Here is a 24,599-nt window from a genome sequence, read left to right on the forward strand (position 1 = left end):
TCACAGATGGGAAAACTGAGGCCGATGCGGTTGGAGAGTCCACCCGGAGCCACTGCCGCTCCTGGGTCATCCCAGCCCTCTCCTCCCGAGCCCACTCTCATCCGGAGCCCACTCACATCTCCTGCTTTGGTTCTGCAGACCCAGCGGTGGCGAGGGCTCGGCTCCCTCTGCCGGAAGGTGTGCTGCGTGGCGCTCCCCCTGCAGCTGCTGCTGCTTCTCTTCCTGCTGCTGCTCTTCCTGCTTCCCGTCAGGGAAGAGGACCGCAGCTGCACGCTGGCCAACAACTTTGCCCGCTCCTTCACGCTCATGCTCCGCTACGACGGCCCCCCACCCACCTAGCCCCCCCGGCGGCGCTCGGGGGACTTTCTTCTCCAAACTTCCATGTGCCCCAGGCTCCTCCGGAGGATGCTGGGGAAACTGGAAAGAGGGGCAGGCCAGAGCCTGCCGGGCTGCATCCATGTAAATACTGTATTGATGTTCCCAGAACAAAATTACTTTTTCTACAGTGTTGTCTTAGTCTATTTATACTAAACATGTACTATGTGGGACTAGGGAATAATGCATAGCACTTTTATATGCTGTCTATGTAAATGCTCAGTATGTATGATTTCATATATGACCTCTATTTGTCTTTGGGAAAATTCCCAGCAGTGTTTTTGTCCAGTGGGATCTTGTGGCATTTTGGCCTTGGTCTGCAGTCAGCCCTGGAAAGCAGGAACAATAACAGGTCGCTTTCACGGCCACCTCCTATCCAGAAGCCAAGCCCTACACCCAGATGTTCATGAAGAGGAATCTGAGATGTCAGCATAGAAGAACAACACTGGCCCCCACTCAGAGCCCAGTGACTCTTGCTTTAGGTACAGTGAGGACAACCACGCTTGTCTGGTTTTTAGAATGACAGCAGATTAGATACTGTGGATTAGAAGCAGGAAGGGTGCTGACCCCAGGCAGGCTCAATGGCAGCAATGACAAGTGACAAGTGATGGAGCGAAATTAAGGGAGGAAACGATGAACTCCAACAAGCAGACCCAGAAGTAAGAAAGCACAGCAGAACGGGGACCTCAAGGAGCCCGAATAGCCCAGACCAGTGATGAAGGGCCATGGTCGGGACAGTGCGTCTTCAGGGAATGGTTAGATCATGCCACGTGTTCTCTGCTCTGTTCAGGGAGAAAATGAAGGAGAGGAAGCTTATCGTTAAGCTTTCCACGCAGAGAATGATGAGCACATTCTGTGTGTAGCCCCCACCTGACAGTGCCGGGGAAGATGCGTTACCTCTGTTGCTCTTAAGCTGAGTTTTTCATCATCTACGACTCAGGCTGAAGCGACAGAGGGGAGCATCTGCCACGCCAGGGACCAGAGATCGAGGGTCCAAGGTAGAGAGTGGAGGTCCGCTGTGGAGCCTGTCTGAAGGGCTCTCCCTCCTCCTCCCAGAAGGGACTTTGGAGAGAGGTGGGTCCTGTGTCCCACACATGTGCCCACAAGGGACCCAGGGGCCAGGCGCCCCACCAGGCCCCCTCTGCAGGGGCTTGGCAATCGGGCCCATGAACCACCTGGGCCCTGAGGCTGGAAATACATCCCTTCCTCCCCAAGGAATTCTGGAATGGTTCCTAAGTGCTTCATCACTGGATCATATTTTCCCTAAATCAACACTAAATTTTCCTTTTTTAAAAAATGCTTAGTTCCCACTCTTTACAAATTGATTTTGTCTGTTCAGCTACGCATAGGAGACCAAGAGGGGATGCCTGAGGCCTTGGAAATGACAGTGTTATAGGCCAAGAAAGACCTTTAAACAGAGGGGAAACCGAAGACCCAAGAGGGTCCAGACCCCCAGCACGTGCCGCTCCCCCCTGCTCTCCGGAGCACACGGACCCGTCCTTTCTAGCGCAAGCCCAGCCCCAGCACAGCGCTCAGCGCAGGGACCCAGGCGGCCCTGTAACTAGGAAGAGCTGGACATCCACAGGGCAGGAAAACAGTGTCACCGAGAAGGGCTCTCAGCACTGACTCAGAAAGCACACTTTTCTCCAGATATTCAGAAACCAAGCCACAAAGCCGTTCTCCACAGGCGACCGCTTTACTGGGAAATCAGGGGCTGAACCAAGACGTCAGGCCCAGGCAGCTGAGCCCAGATGCCCACTGGGTTGCGTTGGTCCAGCCCAAGGAGGTCAGCGCTGTGGCCAGGGCCTTTGAACATCTCCTCTCCCACTCTCCCACTTCACAGCGAGCAGGCAGCGGCCCAGAGAGGGGAAGCAACTTACCCACAGCCACACAGCAAGCGGTGGCCAAGGCCAGAGCTGAGCCTGGTCACCGCTACTCCCAGGCGGCGCCCTGCTCGCTGTCGCCCCATCCCCCCACCCCCCATCCGTAACTTCAGAAAGAAAAGGCTCGAAGGATGTGAACACAGTTGTGTCCTGCGTGTGGGCTCGGGGGAGAAGTGTAATGTGTGGGCTGGTGGGTGGGAGTGTCTGCGTATATTTTTTAAACTTTGACAGTGATGCCATAGAGCTTGTTTGCATAACTTTTTTTAAAAAAGAGAATTGATATTTTCATTACTTCCACATAAATGCGGTTCCGAAATGATATAACCATCGTTCACTGGTGCTTTCCAACTGTCATCTCTTGCTTAAAGCGGGTGCAGACAACTGTGATTTTTATGACTTTCTAAATTCCTGAGCACCAACCTCGAAGAGCTTTAACGTGCCTTTTGAGAAGGGTGTCGCAGTGGGACCTTCGTGTGTTTATTTTTCCTCTGTCCCCCAGAGTGCGAGAGATGGTAAGAAGTGTGAACGTCACTGGCCAGCCCAGGGGTGTGTGCGTGCGTGTGTGTGTATGTGTGTGTGAGAGAGAGACAGAGACAGAGACAGAGAGAGACAGAGAGAGAGAGAGGAGGGAGACAGAGGAAGGGGGAGGGGGAGGGGAGGAGGAAGGGAGAAACACAGGTGAGGCTGACCAAAGCTGCTGTGACCCTCCTTAGCTGTCTCTCGCTCCCCTGATGAGGGACACCCCTCCCCCAGGGTGGCCACGTCTGGGGCGGTGGGGAGATGGGGAGAGGTCCCTGCTTGCTCTGTGGATCCCGAGATGCCAGCGGCTTCCTTTGAAGTCTGTTACCTGAGTGTCTCTCACTGGTGGCAGCACAGTGACCCCCACCAAGCCTCTTGTGTTCCCAGCCCGGTCGGGATTGCACCCTGATTCCCTCTCTCATGGGAACTCAGCTAGTGGAGTGGCGGCTCCCCCTGCTTCTCTCACCCCAGTAGGATTGTCACCCGTCTGGGTCAGCAACAGAGGAGAGGCGGTCAGGCCATGAGCTGTGAGCACAGGCCCAGCATTAAATACATGGGCCCTACTTTTCAGGAGCTTTCCCAGAAGCCCCACCCAGACACTTCTGTCGACATCTCATTGGTCAGAACTGTGTCACATGGTTCCTCTGCATCTCTCAGGAGTCTGGAAACACATCCTCCAACAAAATGGGCATCTCTTAGCGAAAAGGAGGGGTAGAGTGGATTGGGATGGCACTTAGGTGTCTCGGCCCCAGTCATCCTGACCCTCCGTGTCTTGGTCTCCTGCTCTGTCAGCAGAACTTGGGGGCGTTCGTCATTGAGGGGTGAAAATGACCTTCCACCACTGCCCCCCACCTGCCTCCCCAGGTGACGGGGGTCCCTGAGTTTTTCAAGTCCCTCTCCCTCCCCAAGGTGTCACAGCCATTCCCTCCACACTCAGGACACTTCTAGGTCCACCTTCTTGCAAGACTTGGGAACAGGTAAATAAACCAAAATAAATCAAGTGCCCTTCTTGGCCAGAGTGTGTGCAGGGGCACCCCCCCACACGCCACCCCGTCCTGGCCGTGTAGGCTCAGGGATAAGCTTTTTAACACTTGTGTGTCTGCATCCAGCCCAGGAAATTTATAGTTGCTTTAATTTCTTCTGGAGCATGAGTTACTCCTGGGTGCAAATCCTGGAAAGAGAGGCTCTCTTGAGCGTTTCCAGGCTGCCCCCCTTCTCCCCATTTTCCAGCAAACCGCTGAGGCCTGGAAAGGGAACGTGGGAGGACACAGCCACAGGTGGCTCCCAGCGTCTGACTGACGGAGCCTCCGGCAGAGGAGCGGATTCAAAGGATTTAAATCATCATTTCTCCCTCGGTTTCAATTACAAGAGAAAGGCCTTCTATTCGTCAAAGTAAGCAAAAGGGGGAATTCATTTTTAAAAGGAAATTAAAAAGACAAAAGCTCATGGTTTATAAACAGATCTTAAATCAGAGCACCCAGAGCCTGAAAGAACAGTCAGCCAATTCAGCATCCTCCAATGCCTGCCTTTTGGTTGTCATGGTAATGTGACAGCTGCTTACAGGTTGGTACCCAACCAGCTTGCCCAGACAGGGGACAGTAATCATACAGAGCAACCTCAGTTTCCCCAAGGGTCCCAGGCTTCCTTTCAGAAATGCTTACTTCTACACTCAGCAACCAGAGCACAGGGTGGCAGCCCCGCTTCCTATTCTGATGGAAATGGGAGGGAAGAAACAAACTGAGGACACACCAGATGGCCCTGACTCCTTCCAAAACCCTCGCCATGGAATCATGGTCTTGGTTTTAGATGCTGAAACCAGAGCACAGAGAGGGTTAGCAACCTGCCTAAAAGCAACCAGCTTGTGAGTGAGTGGTTGATTTGGGACTTGTACCCCGGGGTGATGGGCTCCAGGCCTCTCCGTGGAACTTCAGCCTCAGCTACTTTTCTTTCCTTGGCAGGCCTGGGCTGCTGCTACTTTGGCAGCCGGTTAGCTAGTTGAGGGTAATGTTCCAGAGGAGGGGTTGCAGGGCTTCTCTCTGATGCCCACTCCCCCAGAGAGCTGACAACACCAGGGTGATGTGCCTGGGGACAGACACAGGGTGCTTACCATCCCCTGGAAAAACAGAAATAGACCTCCTCTTGCAGGGCAGCTGGAGGGCAGAGTTGGCTTTGGGATGTCGCTGCCTGTAGAACCGTTCTGATTCCTTCCACTGGAGAATAAAAGAGGCATTTCTCTCCAGAGGCAGTGGCCTTGCATGTTCTAGAGTTTTACAGGCGAGGAAGAAGTGGACAGAGGAAGTTTTGTGTGAATGTGGTGTGTGTGTGTGTGTGTGTACACGTATATGTGCATGTGTGCATGTGTACTACGTGTTCATCTCCACCCAGAAGCACAGCTACGCAGCCCTTGTTTCCAGCCCTGGGCTTCCGGGCAACAGATATCACCAGCCTGTGGTCTCTGGGAACCTCAGGGTGACCATGCTGGACCCAGGATGTTTCCCCTGATTCCGGCATTTTATGCCTCTTATGGAAGCAACTGGTTGTTCCCCCTGCTGTTCTCCACACAAAGGGAAGGTCCGCTGACCCCCGAGATCTCTGCCATCTGGAAACTCCCTCAGGCTGGTTTGGAAACGATGCCCTCCCTTTTTCTCTGGCTGGCATACAACCTGCTCTTAGAGGAGGACTTAACTAAGTGGGTCCTAATTTGCCCATTTCTCTCTTGCTCTGTGTGTCTGTGTGTTTTAGAAACTAGTGATGTTCAAAGATGCTAAAAACCCAGGAAATGATCATTTAACAGCTTGCAGATAAACATATCTTGGTTTCTGTACATTTTTCTGCTCTCAACCACTATTTCTTAAAACATTTATAATCTAAATATATGTGAATGTGCAATTACTAGCTCTACATTCTCTTTTCATTTATGTTTGATTTTGTAGGACTCCACTGAGGAAGTGTCAGCTTTTATTCTTTTCATTTGCTTATTTATATTCATTCATGTTTTCTTTCAGAAAATGTTTAAGGCAAGATTTGAATGTATACATGCTCAACACAATAATTGTGAAGGTAGAAATAACCTGTTTATTGATGTACACAATCTATTTTTAACCAATAAATGGATTGGCTAGTTTTAAAAGATGCATCCAGAATCAAGAAAGAGAGAGAGAGGGAGAGGGAGGGAGGGAGGGAGGGAGGAAAGAAAAAAGGAAGGAAGGAAGGAAGGGAGAAAGGAAGGAAGAAAGAAACTAGTGATGTTCACAGAATTTGTTGAGCACCTAAGGTACCAGAAGCAGGAAAAATGGCAAGTTTCCAGCTTTGGAGGAATGACCACTTTCCCCTCCATTTCAAGCCCAAAAGACCAGCCCTCTCATCCCAAAGCAGGTGAGCCTGGTGGGTTGGTTAGTTTGTCTCGTCACCCCTCTAAAGGGAGGGCTCAGGAACCAGAAGGCACCACACCTCCTCAGAACCCCACCTGGAGGCATCCCTGCCTCCCTGCAGTCTATCTACCGTCAGTCAAGTCCACAGAGGCCAAGTCAGCCCATCTTTGCTCTTGACGACCTGGTGACACTAACCTAGTACTGACCAGCTAGCTATTCATGTTGGCTGGACTGGTCTGGTTAATGCACGGTGAGCCAGGCGAGGGCATGGTGGAGTGTGTGTGTGTGTGTGTGTGTGTGTGTGTGTGTGTGTATGTGTGTATGTTGATGCTGTGTCCGTGGGCTTTGTTGTCAAAAGCAAACTAAATTTTTGTCATTGTTTAAAATGTTCTATTATGTAAACAGTAGACACAGGGACCATATCCACTCCCATCGTATTATTTGTGATTGTAAAACACACATTTGCAATAAGTTAAGCTTTCTGGGAAGGCAAGCAGAGTGGGAGCCAAATGACTGTCTTGGAACATGTGTGTATTATCTTGGTTCATATCAAGTCCAAAGCCGGCCGAGAGCCTTCCCTGCCTTCCCTGCTCGGGAGGGAGGGACTCTAGTTTCTTGTCAGTGCTGTGTTTTAAAGTCACATGAAGTTTTCATCCCCTTTCTGTTGTTCAAGTTGGAAATAGCCATGTTCTCAAAGATGGTTTGACATTTTTGCTATTGCTTTATGTTTTCTAAAACGTATCTACTTTATGTTTGGAAATAAAAATCTCTATTTTGGCCTATGAAACATTGTGTGGTTTGGAAGTTCTTTTTCTGAGGGAAAAGGGTTTGTCTGAAGAGATTATAAGCAGAAAGATGCCATGTGGCTAAGGCCGACTCGTTAAATTCTCACTTTCGGGCAGAACGGAGACCCGGTTTTTTCAGGGGTTGAACTCAAGGCAATTGTGTCTCTCAATCCAATGTGAGCATCAAATCACCTGGGAAGCATCTTCATAAATTTTGCCAGCATCTCCCCAGACCTCCTGGGTCACAGTCTCAGGGGTGAGGGCAGGCCAAGCAAATCTTGGAAATTCCAAAATGCGTTCTGAGTAGAGAGGTGGCCCCGGACAGATCCAGGCAGCAGGGAGGTAACAGGAGGCCCGTCTGACACTTTGCTCCCACACCTCTCCCCAGATCAAAACCCCACTGTGATGGTTTGTTTAACAAACTGTTCTTAGGTTTGGGGATCTGGTTTCCCAACCGACAGTGCATTGGATGCTGCAGGGAGGGGACAGCAGAATCAGGTGAAGGGGAGTCCCATGCCCAGCTTCGAGGAAAGGTCTAAGAAACCAGCACGTGAACCCAGTTAATGAAGGCTCCTAACTAGGGCCCTGGCTTGCCAAGAAAAGGAAAATTTAGGTCCAGAATCTGCTGACAAAGGCACGGATGTGTACTCTTCAGTCTAGAACACGTTCCATGAGAAGGGATTTAAAACAGAAAGGGTCTGCCTCTTGCATAATTTATTCCCCAAATTAAAAAATCTGCCATTGTTTTAATAATGCATGTAATACTTTTTCTGATCTGTTATCTTAAGAACACTTCCTCACCTTTTGGGAGGAGAGAGAGAAGGACGCCTCAGGCGAGAAGTGATGTGTCTGCAATCCCTTACCCCTAAAATGCTGGGATAAGGTAGAACAAGGTTCTAGACTCTGCTTCAGCCTAAGCGGCATCCAGAACTGTGAGTGAGAAAGACTTGGAACTTTCTAGATTCAGGATCAGGTTCCACTGCACATGCCCTGGAGTTCGACATTGTTGAAATCACTAGCTGAGGGTTTTTTTTTCTTCATCTTAACACACCTTACTTTAAATTTATTTTTTTCTTTTTTAAAAAATTTTTATTGAAATATAGTTGATTTACAATGTTGTGTTAGTTTTCAGGTGTCCAGCAAAGCGATTCCATTATAATACATACATATATATACACACACACATATAATCTTTTTTAGATTCTTTTCCATTATAAGTTATTACAAGATATTGAGTATAGTTCCTGTGCTATACATCTGAGTTTTTGAGTTGGTGGAGTAGCTCTGCAGACAAAGATCAAAGAATCTGACTGCAGCAAGAACAACGTTTGTTTGCTACAAGGAATTTACAGCTGGAAGAAGGAGTCACCAGGCATCTCAGGACCATTGACTAAAGGTCTCAGCGTAACACCACATGCCCTCAAAGAATGCTTGTAGTCGTATGGCCGGGGATACGGAGGCCCTGCCTCCTAATTAGTTGTCCAAAAAAATAAAGCATATCCTCTGAAGGAAGACAGGGACTTTGCCTGCTGGGGTCCTTTGCCCCTTAGGTGAATATGGAATTGGTCATGGTGTTGCTGATTTTAAGCTTTAATTCGTATAATGGAATAGTGTGCCAGGCATCGTCTATAGTAACTAAGCACGGTGTACATGTTTATTTCTACAACAGAGACATCAAATCTTGGGTCAGAAACTTCAAGTGTTAAAACACTGACTCAGGGCTTCCCTGGTGGGCGCAGTGGTTGAGAGTCTGCCTGCTAATGCAGGGGACACGGGTTCAAGCCCTGGTCTGGGAAGATCCCACATGCCGCGGAGCAACTGGGCCCGTGAGCCACAACTACTGAGCCTGCGCGTCTGGAGCCTGTGCTCCGCAGCAGGAGAGGCCGCGATAGTGAGAGGCCCGCGCACCGCGATGAAGAGTGGCCCCCGCTTGCCACAGCTAGAGAAAGGCCCCGCTTGCCACAACTAGAGAAAGCCCTCGCACAGAAACGAAGACCCAACACAGCCAAAAATAAAATAATAGATAAATAATAAATAAATTAAAAAAAAAAAAAAAAAACACTGACTCAGTGGGAAAACTAGATTCAGTCTCCTTCATTTTAATTTCGCACCTTTGGGGGAATCCAACCCACTGTGAAAGTTTATATAAACACACATACGGTTTCTAAATCTTTACAGAGCTCTCTCTCCTACTCCTGGCTGGGTGATTAACTCATTTTTATGACTATGGATTTTTTTTTTTTTTTCACAACCAGGCATGCTATGGAAGGAATTATCTTACCTCTGTTTTCATCTGTGGCTTCCAAGCCCAGCCGTGACATGTTTAATAGGAGAGATTCATCATCTTTCGTGGAAACCCCTTGGTGGGAACATTACTCAGCTACTTGGCCTTGGCCTTTTCTGTCACTGTCTCGCCAGCCCTGGCTCCAGCCGCTCCTGCAGTGACCTTTCTCCCACTCTGCTTCTCCAGTCGTGCATCAAGAGGGGCCACTTGTTCGGGGCTTCCATTGCTGGGATTTTGCGCGGCCGTTGCCCCTGGCATGCACCTTGGTCCCTGCTCCCGGCTCCCACTTGGTCTTCACTGTGGCTTCTGCTGCCAGTTTCTAACAGGAGGGCTCCTCTACCAATGGGCATCAAGGGAAATTGTTCCAAATCGTCCTGCCGCACAGCCCCTCTCACTTGGAGACTGCGTGGTTCCCGTCCTCCAGCATCTGCAAATAATGGAGGCCCTTCTGCTTTGGAATGAGGTGATGGGAAGACAAAAAGTAAAAATTTTTTAAAAGGAAGCCAAATGGAATTTGGTATCCTGGACTGCATCCTAGAACAGTCAGAGGACATTGGCCAAACACCCGATGAAATGCGAATGAAGTCTGCAGCCCTGTTAGTAAATCTGTGCCAGGGTTAATTTCTTGGTTTTGACACATGTCCCATGGTGACGTGAGATGTGAGCCTTAGAAGAGATCAGGTGAAGCGTGTATGGGAACTTTGTGCTCTTTTTGCAATTTTTCTAAAGTTTTTCCAAAATAAATTTTATTTTTCAAAACATAGATTTTTATGGCCTTGGAAAAAAAATACGAGTGCTCGTTTTTGCCCTTAACTTGCCCCCCTTAAAATAGGGTGAATCTGTTCTCGGAGCAGGATTGAGTCAGTCTGATCTATGTTGGCTCCCAGCAGCCGCATCTCCAAGACAATGGACCTTGAGAAAGTTCTTCAGTCTTCTGAATGATTCAAAGGGATATGGTTGTTCACAAGGATGAATTCACCAGGATGAATGAGACAGTCCTGAAGAGCTTGCACAGGGCTTGGCACAGAATAAACCAACAACAGTGGGAGCTATTTATTCAACTCCCATCCCAGCGGCTTCCTCAGTCATGCTAGGCAGGTTCAGAAGAAGTGTCCTGTTTTAGCCATCTGAACTTGGAGTTTCTAGACTACTTAGTTTGATCCCAAAGTACTGCCTTGCAAGCACCGCTAGGGGTTTGGGGTGTCCCCTGTGGGCTTGCAAGTGTCCTGGGGATACTTGTTGGGGGAGATTCTAGAATCAGTCAGGGTTCAGTTGCAGACAACAGAATCCACTCTAACTAGTCTGAGAAAAGGATTTATTATGAGGTATTAGGTGGCTTACAAAATTGTTGGAAAAGATTGAAGCAGTAGGCTGTAGTCTGAGACTCCAGGAATAACTCTGGCCCTACGGCCACTCTGCCTCTTCCATGAGGCAGAAAGGGGCCCTCACCATGGTAAGAAGCTGCCAGACCAAGAAACCGCTGAGTGAAGAGTCTCCTTGCCTCCACGGCCATCCTCAGCAGCAAAACAAATACCCCATGTCAGGCTGTCTCCTCGGTGCTTCCCTTCCATCCTGAGAGTTGTGCGGGAGAACCTGAGTGGGTGAAATCTGGGTCACATTTGGAATTGGCAGCGAAGGAGTCAGGAAATGTCATTTTAGCTTTACCCTTTCTGCATTACAGGAAGGCATCTTGCAAGGAGTTTAATGAGTGATGAATGAGCAAAATCCATTCGATGCCCCGCAGTCCACCCCTCTGGAGACTTAATCTCTGTGCACACTCCCATTTCCATATCTAAACTTCCAAAGAGAAACCACAGCACGAATAATAAGATCACATTCCATGTAATGGAGCTACCTCTGTACAAACAGGTGCATGCATAGCAGCGTGTCACTAGTCAGCTTTTTTATTTCTATGCTCTGTCAGTTTTCTTCAGTTTCATTCACAATCTTGACTTGATGTCCTGAAGTCTGCAAATTAAATTAAAAGTTTAAGCACCCCCGTCCCTGCCACCATGCCCACGTGATTCATGAGTGGGCACCGGGGTAGCTGGGGAAAGAGACTGTGTGACGTCCACGGGATGGACTGCCTTGTCCACCTATCAGGAACCTCTTCTTCATGGACAGACTTCTGGTGAAAGTTTCTAGATACCACCCACACTCTTACACCCGAGATCCACTCCGAAAGGGCTACCCACAAATCTCTTCCTCAAGCCTCTTTGTTATCAATCCCTAATCTTATTCTTTTCAAGCCCTTGATCATCCTTAAGTCAAGTTAAGAATTAAGGAAAGAAGGGCTTCCCTGGTGGCGCAGTGGTTGAGAATCTGCCTGCCAATGCAGGGGACACGGGTTCGAGCTCTGGTCTGGGAGGATCCCACATGCCGCGGAGCAACTAAGCCCGTGTGCCACAACTACTGAGCCTGCGCGTCTGGAGCCTGTGCTCCGCAACAAGAGAGGCCGCGATAGTGAGAGGCCCGCGCACCGCGATGAAGAGTGGCCCCCGCTTGCCGTAACTAGAGAAAGCCCTCGCACAGAAACGAAGACCCAACACAACCATAAATAAATAAATAAATAAATAAATAAATAATAGATAGATAGATAGATAGATAGATAGATAGATAGGTAGATAGAATTAAGGAAAGAATATGATTGAACTCCTACCAAATGTCAGGTATAAATGCGAACAAAACACTAACTTCCTGCCTTCCTGGAGCTCACTTTCTAGTACAGGCTGCTGCCCACCAATCCATGTAAATCTGTACCCCCAGCCGCTTCTCCCAGGCAAAATGGGCCGCAAAAAGGTGCAGCTGAAACATGTGTGTGGGTCTCTCCCTTCCCCACTATCTTTCATCACCAGCCTTCAACAAGGTTATAATCCTATAGAACTATACCTCTGGCTGGTTCTATCATATCATCCAAGGCCAAACTCTTTACTCCAAAGATAACTGGTCATACGGGCCTCCAGGTGAGGCCATAGGGGTGTGGGTTGAGGGAGAGAGGGCTGTGCAGGTGTAGGTGCCCTGGGGTGTGAATCACACGTGCATTAGGCTCATAGGGGGACCAAATTGGACAGTGGGCAAGGACTTCGGGCCTGGGCACTCATCCAGCAACTGGACAATGGCATTGGGGTCAGACATGGTGTGACGGATACGTGGGACAAGCAGCTGGTGGGCTCATGACAACCTGAGCACCGCCTCGCCATGGAATTTCTCTCCATTGACTCATCCTGTGCTGCTGAGATGCAGCCCCTCCTCTGAAAACACTCCATGATAGAGTTTCCTACACCAGGGGCCTGACCTCCCAATTCCAAAAGCCAATTTGTGACCGTTGTTTTTGCACCTTCTCACGCAACGCCCACCCTTGTTCTTTGTTCCCTGTTCCCATCTCTCTTCCACTGGCTCTGACCCTGTTGTCTTTGGTCCAGTTCTGGTTCCATAAATTCAGATTCATCTGTCTATTTGTTCTGACGCTTATATCCTCCAAAACAGGGGCTAGCCTGCGAGTCAATTTCGGTTAATGATTTTTAAATTTTTAAATGGTTATCTGTTTAAATGGTTATGTAAGTACCTACATAATATCTTCAAGTTTGTCTCTTAGCCTGTTAAATTCTAAAATATTTCCCATTTGGCAATTTAGAGAAGCATTTGTCAACTCACGCTTATGGTATTCCTTGCACAATTTCCCGCCCAGCCCCTCCTTGTATCTGAGCTGTTCACCCCCGCCAGTCCCACCCAGGTCCTTCTGTAAGACCAGCTCCCTGGCAGGCTGGCCCTGATCCCCCTGAAGGGGATCAGGGAGAAAGCACATTGGATCGGGCATCGGGAGAAATTGCTTCCAGCCCCAGCGATGGCCACCAACTTGCTTTGTGACTCTTGGCAACTCAAGTTGCCTCTCTGCTCCTTGGATTCCCTCACTGTCAAGTGAGGATTTGGGTGTGAATGATTCTGGAGATCGCCCATGGCAATCTCTTCAAACCATCCTTCACATCATCACAAGGAACACGCGGAGAGAACAATGCACCAGGCAGGGTCCAGAACCTCCGGATGGAGCCCACGATTCATCCTTCATGCCGGGGCCGTGGACGATGAGCTACGCAGGCGCACATGTACACACACACACACACACACACACACACGCTACACACCCTTGATACATGCACACACTTGCACATATACGCCACACACACCTGCAGGCAGCATACACATACCACACACGCACCAAACACATGTCTAGATGCACACATACACTCACACCACAAACAGACACATACAGATGCAGACACACACCACGCATAGAGGCACACACCACACCAACAGATGCACAGACCCACATGGACACACGTGGCTTTTTGTGGGTTGTTAAAGTGGGAACCCCACTGCAGTTCTGGAGCACATCCCTGGGGGGAGCCCTCCTTGACTCTCAGCCCAATTAAGTCAGCTCTTCAAGAAACCAGAAAATTAAATTTGGGGCCATTTTTCTGTTCCAGATATTGTGCATAATTTGAGGATGACTCTGGGCAAGGAAAAGAGAATGAATGGACTTCTGTCTCTTTTTTTAAAACTGGGCTTGAAAAGAAAAACACTGCTGTGTGGACTAAGGAGTGTTTTGGTGGGCGAGGTCCGGAGGGCTGGGTCCCGGAGCCATCAGAGCCGTGAGCACCAGCCAGCTTGCCTGCTGGGGTCGGGGAGGGGGTCAGAAGCGCAGGGGCTATAAAGAAAGAGATTGCATTTAATTAAAGAAACGTCTTATAATCATGATTTTGCTGAAAGGTATGTCCAACCCCGACCAAAGGCTCAAGGGGCCAAACACAAAACGTGTAGTCAGATTGCTAGAAAACCTCCCACAAGTTATATTTTAACCCATGTCAAAACCCCAATTGACGCAGGAGTTGGGGAAGTGAGGGAGGGAGGCCTTTATTTGATGGGTCATGCATAACAGGCTTAATAAAATGAAAATGAAATAGTCACATTTTGCTTGACACTTTTACACACATTATTTGGTTCTTCCAAAAGACGTCAAAGGTATTATTGTGTTTAACCCCGAAGACTGTTTATTGGGTATAAAAGAAAGAACAAGACCTTAAGGTTAATAGGGCAGAACGGGAGAATCTTGGACAAAATCTCTTAGCCCAGAGGTATCTGATAGGTTACTTGAATGACTGCCCAAAGCACTGTGTTAAGAAGGGCTCTGAGGGTGTAATTAAGCAAAGAGCTCCAAGATCTCATGGAGAGGTCTACCATGGCGGGGGTGAGGGGGTTGGTTATGGGAGGGGATGGGGGGACTCATATTTGCATTCTTTTCTTAAGCCTTAGTTTCTTTACCTGTAAAAGTGAAGGGATTGCCCTCAATCTGGCCTCATAAACTCACGTGCATGCAGAATCCAGAGAGGAAGCCCAAGTGAGAGACTAAACAAAGTGTAAAAGATGTCGTGAAGGAAGGTTTTGGGGACGCTGTCCGGTTGTTGTCCTGTGGGTATGCAAGCTTTGGGTCCCTGAGTCTGACAGTTTCGAGATCATTCAAGATTTCAGATTTTAATGTTAAAAAAGAAATACAATTTTTAAGTGGCAATTAATCTGAATACTTAAAAAATACCTGTGCAAACTGTGTGTGTGTGTGTATGTGTGTGTGTCTTTCATCTGGATGTGGCCCCAAGACTTCACTTTGCATCCTTTGGTCTAAATAGTCCCAAAGATTCCTTTTAGTTCAAAACTTCTAAAAGTCTGTGGAATGCAGATCCACAGACCATGTGCACGTGATACGTTTCTCAGTGGACCCATTGTTCTAAACCTGGTCCCTCATCCACTTGGTCTGAGATCAATTTGAGCACCTACTACGTGCCCATCACCAAGCTTTTACATACATTATTTCACTCAAGCTTTACAATGGCTCTTCCAGCTAGCTCCTCTCTCGTTTTCTGTGACAGAAGACACAGGCTCAGAGAGGTTACAAATTTGCCTAAGGTTGCACAGCACAAAACAAAATTAAAATTTACTCCTTGGTGATTTTTCAAGCTTTTGGGTTTTTTGGGTGGAAATTCCCTGACATAGTCAGCACTAGTGGAAAAACACTCTTTGACAACTAGCACAAAGCTAGCAAGGACTTGAACGCAATGTCGCATCCGGATGCACTGTGCGTTTCCAGTGCTCAGAGGATTGTAACTTGAGCCTCTTCAGTGAATATCCCTGTAGGCGTTATCAGGACTGGGCGGGTACCAGAGGCCCCTGGGCAAGCAATCCCTTGGCTGCCTTCCAGCCCATAAATTGTCCTAAACGGCCTCCTGGTTTTGGCTGTCGGTGGAAGGTGGGAGACATAGGGAGGCCCTGAAAGGCAGTATCTTTCCCATCTGTTCCACATTACGATGCTGTGAAATATTTCACGCTCTCCATTGTCCCAACAAATAAAAGCAGAACTAATCTTTTTAAGGTTCCTTGACTGACATCACTGGTGATTAAGCAATGTAGTTATTTTCCCATAACTGAAGAGGACCGGTTCTTCAGGAGGTTTGGAAGAGAATAGGCTCTCACCCACAAAGCTGAGTGGGAAGCCTCCCGATGCTGACAAGGTAGAATAAAATGACATCTGTAGAGATGGGGGTGGGGATGAGAGAAGTTTGCAATTGTTTCAGCCTTGGAGATGAGACTTCGAGGAGACGAAAGACTTTCTGGATGTCCATCCGTCCGTCCGTCCATCCATCCGTCCATCCATCCATCCAGCCAGCCTTTTATCACCATTGCTGGAAGGGGCCCACAAGCCAAGGGATGCACATGGCCTCTAGAAGCTAGAAGAGGAAAGGAGTTGATTCTCCTCTAGAGCCTTCAGAAGGAACACAGCCCTGGTGACACCTTGATTTTAGCCCAATTTTCAAACTTACTTTTAATTTTAGTAAGATTATTAAGCTAACTATTAAGATAAAAAAAATCTGTCTTATTTTAAGCCACCAAGTATGTGGTAGTTTGTTACAGCAGCCATAGGAAAGTAAATCACAACCTCACAGGAGCATTAAGTGACCTAATATATAAAAAGCACAGTGCGGGCTTCCCTGGTGGCGCAGTGGTTGAGACTCTGCCTGCTAATGCAGGGGACACGGGTTCGAGCCCTGGTCTGGGGGGATCCCACATGCTGTGGAGCAACTAGGCCCGTGAGCCACAACTACTGAGCCTGCGCGTCTGGAGCCTGTGCTCCGCAACAAGAGAGGCCGCGATAGTGAGGGGCCCGCGCATCGCGATGAAGAGTGGCCCCCGCTTGCCACAACTAGAGGAAACCCTCGCGCAGAAACGAAGACCCAACACAGCCAAAAATAAATAAATTAATTAATTAATTAAATCCATGAAAAAAACCAAAAAACAAAGTGTACCCTGCTGATAAATAATAGATCAGAAGTTTAAATCCTTGTCTACCGATGTTCAAACACAATGTCATTAAAAAAAAAAAAAAGCACAGTGCCTGACACATAGCAAGTGCTCAAAAAATAGTTTCTCTTGTTTTTATTGTTACCACTTTTAGGACGTGCTATCCTCCAAGGAGCACTCAGCCTAGTGGGGGACAAGAGCACATGCATAACTTGATAAGACCTGGATAAACGGAAGATAAAGAGAAGCCCTGAGGGTGAGTAAGCGTTGCTGCCTGAGACTAGCCATGGGAGCTCCGGGGCTACAGAAGGGTGAGGGGGCGCCTTATCCTCTTATCCTAATGTCATGGGTGATGCCTGAGCATCTTAGCCTGATCCAGAGCAGCTCGCAGGCCTGATGGAGAAAAGAACTCTTCATACTCTGCGGGGGGGCTTCTTTCTGGGCAAACCATCCTTCCACACTCCCTGCAGTTTACCATGCATTCCCTCATGCGCTGACATATTTAAATCACCTTTAATCCTCAAAATAATCCTCTCTTGTTTCCTAAGCACTATTTTTGTTTCAAAGTGGAAATAACACGTTTTTTTTCTGATTGAAAATGTAATGCGTGATCATGGAAACAAATCTGGTAGACAAAGAAGGTGCAGTTCTGTTATTTTCTAAAACAATACTCGCTATAGATGGATTGAGTGTCCCGAACCATCACTCTCCCTCTATCCTCTCCCTCGGGCATGTCACTTATCAGGACCCTCCCACTCCCACGCTGGCTGGGTTGCCGCCCATGCCTTGGTTCTCAGCTTGGCCAGGTGACTTGTTTTGACCACTGGGATGGTAGCAGACGCGATGGTAAGCAGAGGCCTGAAGTACTTGAACCTCTGCCATCTCCGCGGGAACGTGCCTAGGCTAGCCAGCTGGAGGATGAGAGTCTTGCGGCCAGGGTCCCGCGTGGTTCCAGCTGACAGTCAGCTGACATTGGGCCTGCGAGTAAGCCTAGCCAAAACCAGAAGGACCACCCAGCTGAGCCCAGTCTAAGTCACTGACCCCACATATGCACCGACAATATAAATGCTTATCGTTCTGAGCAGTTGGAGTTGGGGGATAGTTTGTCACATTCCATTATTGTTGTAATAGATGATACAGAATAATAATTACAACAACTACCAATGACGTGTACTGAGGACTTATTATATGCTGGGCTGGGTACTAAATCCTTTTTAAACATTGGTGTTTCTTACCGACACACCTGGGTGATAATCACCTAGAAGCTTGTCAGAATGTCCCGGAGCCCCAGTTTAGTCTTACTTAATGAGAAAACAAACAAACAAACAAAAAAACCCTAAGGGGCCTGGGAACCTGCATTTTAACCATCTCTCCCTTTGATTCTTGTGCACCCTGATGTCTGGGAACCATTAACACTCATCATCATCTCATTTCAGCTTCACAGCCTCCCCACAAGGCAGAGATTCTCATGCCCATTTTACAGACGAGGGAAGTGAGGCTCAGAGAAGTTACTTTTGCGAGTTTGAGGTGGAGCCAGAACTTGAACCCAAGTGTCATGACAGTCAAAGGTAGGCTCTCCATCAGTCAGCACACACCACCATGGGGTGGCAGCCCCGCCCTCTGCCTGAAACTCTGGGGGCCGTCCCTGGGGACCAGGGATCAATGTTGTTCTGGGTCCCCCTGAAGCTGGGCCTGCTCTGGGCAGAGGTAAGAAGTGTCAGGGGATTGATGAAGTTGGCTTTCTTTACTGAACTGGAAATCGCTGTTAAATAAAAGCATAAATGTTTAATTACCTACCGTGACTACTCTTTGCATAACAATTTGGGATCCAGATTCAATATAAAGTGGGCTTAACACAGACACAGCACTTGGGTTCACGTCCAGTGCCTCCCTAACTGAAGGCAGCTGTGCCCTCCCTGCAAGACTGGCTTCCCAATCCGCCCTGAAGAGAAGAAGCCGTTTACTGTTTTATCCTCCCCTGCGGTGCTTCCAGGTGATGAGAAGTGCCAGGTACCTGTCTACAGCCTTCTGACACCACTCATGGCTCCGAGGTTAAAACTCTCACCTCTTTGCTATGAAAGACCCTTCGAGAAAACAGCCCCCACTGCCAGAGGTGAGAGGTGCTGGTGACACGGTCCCTCCTGCCGTTGGCTGCTCCTCATCGCTCCCCGAACAGCAAGTTTCCGGGGATACTCTGAACTGTTCTCTCCATCACTCAGGACCCTCTGCCTAGATTTTCCCTCTTCTAAGTTCAGGGCAGAAGAGACACAGCCACCTTGCACGACACCCATCTCTGCCTGGCACAGGAGGGCTGCCTCTTGCCCGCCTGGGATGCTTTTCCTGACCTGCCCATGAAATGGTTGTAGGCGACAGATCATTTCTCGGGAGAGCTCTCTAGCGTTTAACACTCAACCCCTCCTCTGAGAACTATTTCTGGGGAACCTGCTATTTCAAGGGGCCTGTCTCCTCCATCTAAACACTTGAAAGACAGCAACAGAACCGTGAAACAAATTCCATGGGAGTTTCTTCAGCTGGGTGGAAATATGAAATGGTTTAGCCTTTGAGAGACGGGAAGTTGCCTTGGGGTGGCTGGCGTTTTGGGGGCAAGAAGATGACAAGACACAGAAATGGAAAGAAAGACAATGGCCAGGTCACGAATAGGGAAGTGACAAACAGAAACCAACAGCAGTAATAGAAGAGCTAATTCTTTCATTGTGCTCACCATATGTCAGGTATGTGTATTAACTCAGTCAATCCCCACAATGCCTCTGGGAGGCAGGCACTGTTGCTATTCCCATTATACAGATCACAAAACTGAGGCTGCCTTGGTTCCTGCTCATTTCTAAGCTAGATCTTCTAGCCTTTTCTTATTTTTAAGGAATGTTCCTCCACCTCTACTCTATCCCTCCTATATGTTGCCTTTTTGGGGGAATGTTAGCCAGAATTGACTTCCGTCGTTTGCCACCAGAGGTCCTAACCAGTGTGGGGCAAGCTGAGGAGCTGCCACTTGTTCCAATAATTGGATCTGTGTTGACTCTGCAGCATCTGGGTCTGCCCCCCAGATCCCAAACCTGTTCAGTCTCCAGGTCCCCCGAGCCTCAACCGGGGACGATTTTGCCCCTCCCGGCCCTGGGAGCATTTGGCCATATCCGTCTGGAGACATTTTTAGTTGTCACAACTGGGGCCACTGTATTATGGACTATTATGGACATCTAGTGCGTGGAGGGCAGAGACTCTGCTAAACGCTCTGCCACGCGCAGGACAGCGGCCCACAACAAAGAATGCTCCAGCCTTGAATGTTAACAGTGCCAAGGGCGTGGAACTCTGCTCCTGCCTGACTTGTCTCGGTCCCTAGTGTGACAGTCTGACTTCCGAGTTCCCCCTTTGATTAGACCCCTGAGAGCTCTTTTCCTGCCTCCACTTACGGCTCCCCGTCACCCTCATCGCACACCATGGATCACGTGGATATTCTCACACCACCCACAGTGGGTCCCCTCCCATCCCACCTGCCCTCCCCCAGTGCCAGCCTTGCCACACGGGCCCGACTGCGCCCAGGTCTTGGCAAGACCAGCTGCAGTCACCAGGCTCTGCCCAGACGCAAAAAAGACCCCCACCAGGATGGGGTCTTCTCCCTCCAGGACACAGTGTCTGGCTCAAGACAGAGTGACCACCCACCCTGCACGCTGCTGCCGCCACTCGCTTCCCAGGCATCCAGGGGCCCCGTTCCCTGGAGTTCTGGTGCGGGGGTGAGGCCGGCAGTACAATGAAAAGACTCGGTGACCCATGCCTAAAAATAAAAATATTATTCAGTTGTCATGTCTGACAGACAGAGCGCCTGACGCAGAAGGCAAACCCATGGTAACAGGATAAACACACTGGAAACCTTTTCTCTCGGGGGAATTAGAATAGATCTCAGCTCGGCCTTCTGGAGATGGAGCTCGAACTGGCCGCTCCACAGCTCTCTGGTTTCTGGGCTTGGGTGGGGTTATGGTGGGTACGGGGGAAGGAGAGGGCAATGGGCCCCCTCGGCTGGCCCCATTTGTTGGGGATTCCACTGCTTTTGGGTGGAAAGCAGCTTCGGATGTGGATTTCCATTAGAACAGGGAGAACCTGGATGGTAAACACGGACATTCCATTCTCATCCCCATTAAAGATACCCTCTTCCCTTTTATACTCATGGGAATATTTGGGCTCTGGACTAGCCAGACAGAGGTCCCCCTTTGTTCCCCCCAAATACTCTCCTGCCTTTAGGTCTTGCTTCTGTTCATTGCCTTGTCCAACACATCCTTCTCTGCCATCTCTGCACAGTAGAATCTGACCCATTCTCTGGACCCAGTTAAAATGTCACTTCCTCCAGGAAGGATTTCAAGATATTTTCCCTCTGCCAGCCCCACCACAACCATCTGCAGATGGCCGGGGCCTTTATCCACCCAGGCTTCCCAGGGCACTTTACAAATCTTTATATTGTGCCCCTTATCTCAGCAGGGTGGAGACAGGCCAATCAGCTCAAATCGCAACTCTGCTCCTAAGAAGTTGTGTGACCTGGGACATTTAGCCTCTCCATGCCTTAACTTCCTCACCTGGAAAATGGACCCATGCCTACCTGGTAGGGCTGTTGTGATTTTAAAATGGCAAAAGGTAAGGAATCACCTACACAGAGAAGCACCCTGAAAATGCCAGCTGTCATTATTAGCACCTTCAGGCCGAAAGAGCATGTGCTCTGCAGTCAGACCTGGGTTTGAGGCTGGCTTCACTACTCAGTGGGTTCTAGGAGTTAAATCATGCCACCCCCTAAAATACATGTTGAAGTCCTAACCCTCCGTACCTCAGAATGTGACCTTTTTTTGGAAATAGGGTCGTGGCAGATGTAATTAGTTAAGATGCATTCACGATGGGGTAGGATGTGTTCTTAACCCAGTGGGCCTGGTGTCTATAAGAAGACAATGTGAGAACACACAAGAAGATGGCCATTGATGATGGAGGCAGAGGTTGGAGTCGGGCATCTACAAGCTGAAGGACGCCAAGGGATGCTGGAAACTCCCAGAAGCTTGGAGAGAGGCAGAGAACGGATTCTGCCTCACAGCCCTCCGCAGAAACCAGCCCTGCCAACACCCTGATTCTCAACTTCTGGCCTTCTGAACTCTACGAGAATATATTTCTGTTCTTTTAATCCACCCCCATGTGTGGTACTTTGTGACAGCAGCCCCAAGACACTAAGACAATGGCATTCACCTCTCAACCTTGTTCCCTCTGCTATAACCAGGGCTTAGATGTGAAAGCTCCGGGCATCTAGTAGGTGCTGAATTAATATTTACGGAATCTGGCCTCAACCACCTTCAGCAAAAGGAAAACAGAGGTGGGGAGATATGTGTATTCCCAGCCCAGACTAAAGGGAGGCCATGTGGACCCCAAGTGAGAAATCCAATCAGCAGAGTCTGCTCTTGCACTTCTGCGTGTATTTATACTCTGGCACCTTTCATGGCGGTACCAGAACACTCACCGGACAATAAGATAGAAAAAGAACCTGCTAGATAAAGTACAGCTAGACTAGAAAGATGAGGAGGGAGAATAAATACCTCTGAAAACCCAGGAGTCCTGCCAACCTCCACCCACAGAAGAGGTGGCGAGGAGGTCAGCTGCTATTTTTATTCGCCCAGCATCCCTTCCCACGTCTTCTTTTTTAAAAACTTTATTTATTTATTTAATTTATTTTTGGCTGCATTGGGTCTTCATTGCTGCACACGGGCTTTCTCTAGTTGCGGCGAGCAGGGGCTCCTCTTTGTTGCGGTGCATGGGCTTCTCATTGCCGTGGCTTCTCTTGTTGCGGAGCACGGGCTCTAGGCGTGCGGGCTTCAGTGGTTGTGGCGCACGGGCTTAGCTGCTCCTCAGCATGTGGGATCTTCCAGGACCAGGGCTCGAACCCGTGTCTCCTGCATTGGCAGGTGGATTCCTAACCACTGCGCCACCAGGGAAGTCCCCCCACCCCACGTCTTCTTAAAATAGGATCATCCTTCTTTGAACTGCTCTGTCCTCCAGGCACGTGATTCTAGTACAGCTGCCAACCAGCTCCTGGTGGGCACGTGACCCAGGCCTGGGCAATCTGTGCCTCCCATCTCTCTGGCCATCCTGGGGTAATGCTACAAGAAATGCAGGAGACCCAGTTTGACCAGTCCCCAGCTGGGATTCTCCATACAAAGGCTGGGAGGGAAAAGGCCTCCTGTACCTCGAGATGGCCGAGCTGGGATGGCTCTCACCTGGAGCTTTCTGCAGCCACAACCCGTTCCTCCGACTGCGCGGAGCAGCTCACCTGGAGTGGAAAAACTAGGTTCCACACAAGGAGAAGCACACAGGTGTGTGTGTGTGTGTGTGTGTGTGTGTGTGTGTGTGTGTGTGTGTGTGTGTGCGTGTCCCAGAGAGAGAGAGGGAAATGGAGGCCCAATGAAGGGACATTATTTTAGTCCCTAGGCCAGCCCCGTTCATGGGCTCTGTTACAAAAGCCAACACGTCTTCATTTTTACTTTAAGCAGTTTGAGTTGAGGTTCTGCCATCCACCATGAGAAAGCAGGGCTGGTAGACAGGAAGCATATCCATCAGGGAGGTCTCTAGGCCCAGGGCCGCCCCCACCCCCGGAGGTCTAAGGAAGAAGGGTTGGGCGCCCCAGGGGGGCTGCGGGGTTGGGCTTGCCCGGGGGTGTTTGGTGTAAATCTCAGGAAGAGGAGCTTTTCAAAAACACCTGCTGGTCATCCAGTGAGGCCTCCCCTTCTACGTGCCCTTCCCAGAGCCGCTGCCTCCACTCCCATGCTGGGCTTTTGCCCGCACTGCCATCTTAGGTACTGTGGAGCAGAGATGCTGGCTGATTTGCTTTCTGGGGACAGATCCAGAGCACAGAGGGGGAGACTGGCCCCAGAATAGAAGAGGGATGTCTCTTCTGCTAAGACAGGTGAGTGGGCAGGTGGGGGTCGAGTGACCACTGCTAGACTAGGCGTGGGCTGTAGGTGTGCAGAGGCCCGGGTGGGATGGAGCGGGAAGGGATCGTAGCTTAGCAGACGTGAGGAAGGGCAGAAAGGCTGGGACTTGGGCCCTGGGTCCCCAGCCCACCAGGCGCATGCCCTCTCCTCCCTCAGGCCTCTGCCCAACTGTCCCCTTGTCCTAGCAGCCTTTCTGCCACCCCTTCTCAAATAGCGCCCCCACCCTCACACAGCAGACCCCCGACATGCTGGGTTTTTCTTTATTGCTTACGTCACCCCCTGCCCTACAGGCTCGTCTGATGCTACTTTTATCTTCCCGCTACACTGTAAGCCCCGGGAAGCCAGGGACTTGGTTCCGTTCAGTGGTGAGAGCTCAGAGCCTTGCACAGCGCCTGTCACGTGACGGGCCTCCAGGATTTGTTCTTGGCAAGGCTGGCGGGAGGTGGCGCAGGGCCTCGTAGGCTGCAGGGAGCGGCCTGGGTGGATTCCACATGCCAGGCCTGAGCCAGTTCAGGGATTTGACAAGGCCCCCCCGGCTGCTGTTGGGGAGGGAGTGTTGGAGGAGCAGGATGGGAAACAGCGGGTGGGGAGGCGGGCCCTGTTAGGAGGTTATTCCCACAACCCAAGTGAGAGAGGAGCGGGCTGAGTTTGGACTACAAAGGCACAGAGCCAGACTCGCAGTCCGGCTGGAAGGGGCACTGGCGCTCCTGGCCTACACCCTCCTCCCTCCTGGCACACGCGCCGGCCCAGGGCAGGGCTGGACTTACTGTGGGAGGGGCGCAGGATGGAGACACAGAGCCTGGCTCTGAAATGCTCAGGCCTGGGGATGGAGGCGGGTGGAGGCGGGTGGAGGCAGAGGAGGGAAACTGAGTCCTGCTCCCTGATGCTTTAAAAGCAGCAGATTGCCCGCTGCCTTTTGCTACAGAGCAATCCATGCTTGCTGCCAGGTCAAGACTCTTTCTTGTGCCTCCCCAGCCTTCAATCTGTTCAATCATATGAAAACTGTGGGATGGTTCAGACTCCTTAAAGCAGCAGATGATCTGCTGTGAGATGTTGCCTTCCCCCAG

At 49.7% G+C, this 24,599-nt stretch overlaps 1 protein-coding gene across 7 annotated transcripts in view; it reads left to right on the plus strand.

The window, feature by feature from the left end:
- SYNE3 (spectrin repeat containing nuclear envelope family member 3) overlaps positions 1 to 505 on the plus strand; it is an 88,749-nt gene extending 88,244 nt beyond the window's left edge. For all 7 annotated transcript variants that reach the window (XM_082448308.1, XM_082448303.1, XM_082448307.1 and 4 more), the window contains one exon: positions 139 to 505. In XM_082448308.1, the coding sequence (XP_082304434.1) occupies positions 139 to 339 (201 nt within the window). In that variant the 3' untranslated portion in view covers positions 340 to 505. The remainder of the gene's footprint in view (positions 1 to 138) is intronic.
- The last annotated feature ends 24,094 nt before the right edge of the window (positions 506 to 24,599 follow it).

The sequence above is a fragment of the Balaenoptera physalus genome (assembly GCF_965194825.1).
Source record: "Balaenoptera physalus genome assembly, chromosome: 2".
NCBI lineage: Eukaryota > Metazoa > Chordata > Mammalia > Artiodactyla > Balaenopteridae > Balaenoptera > Balaenoptera physalus.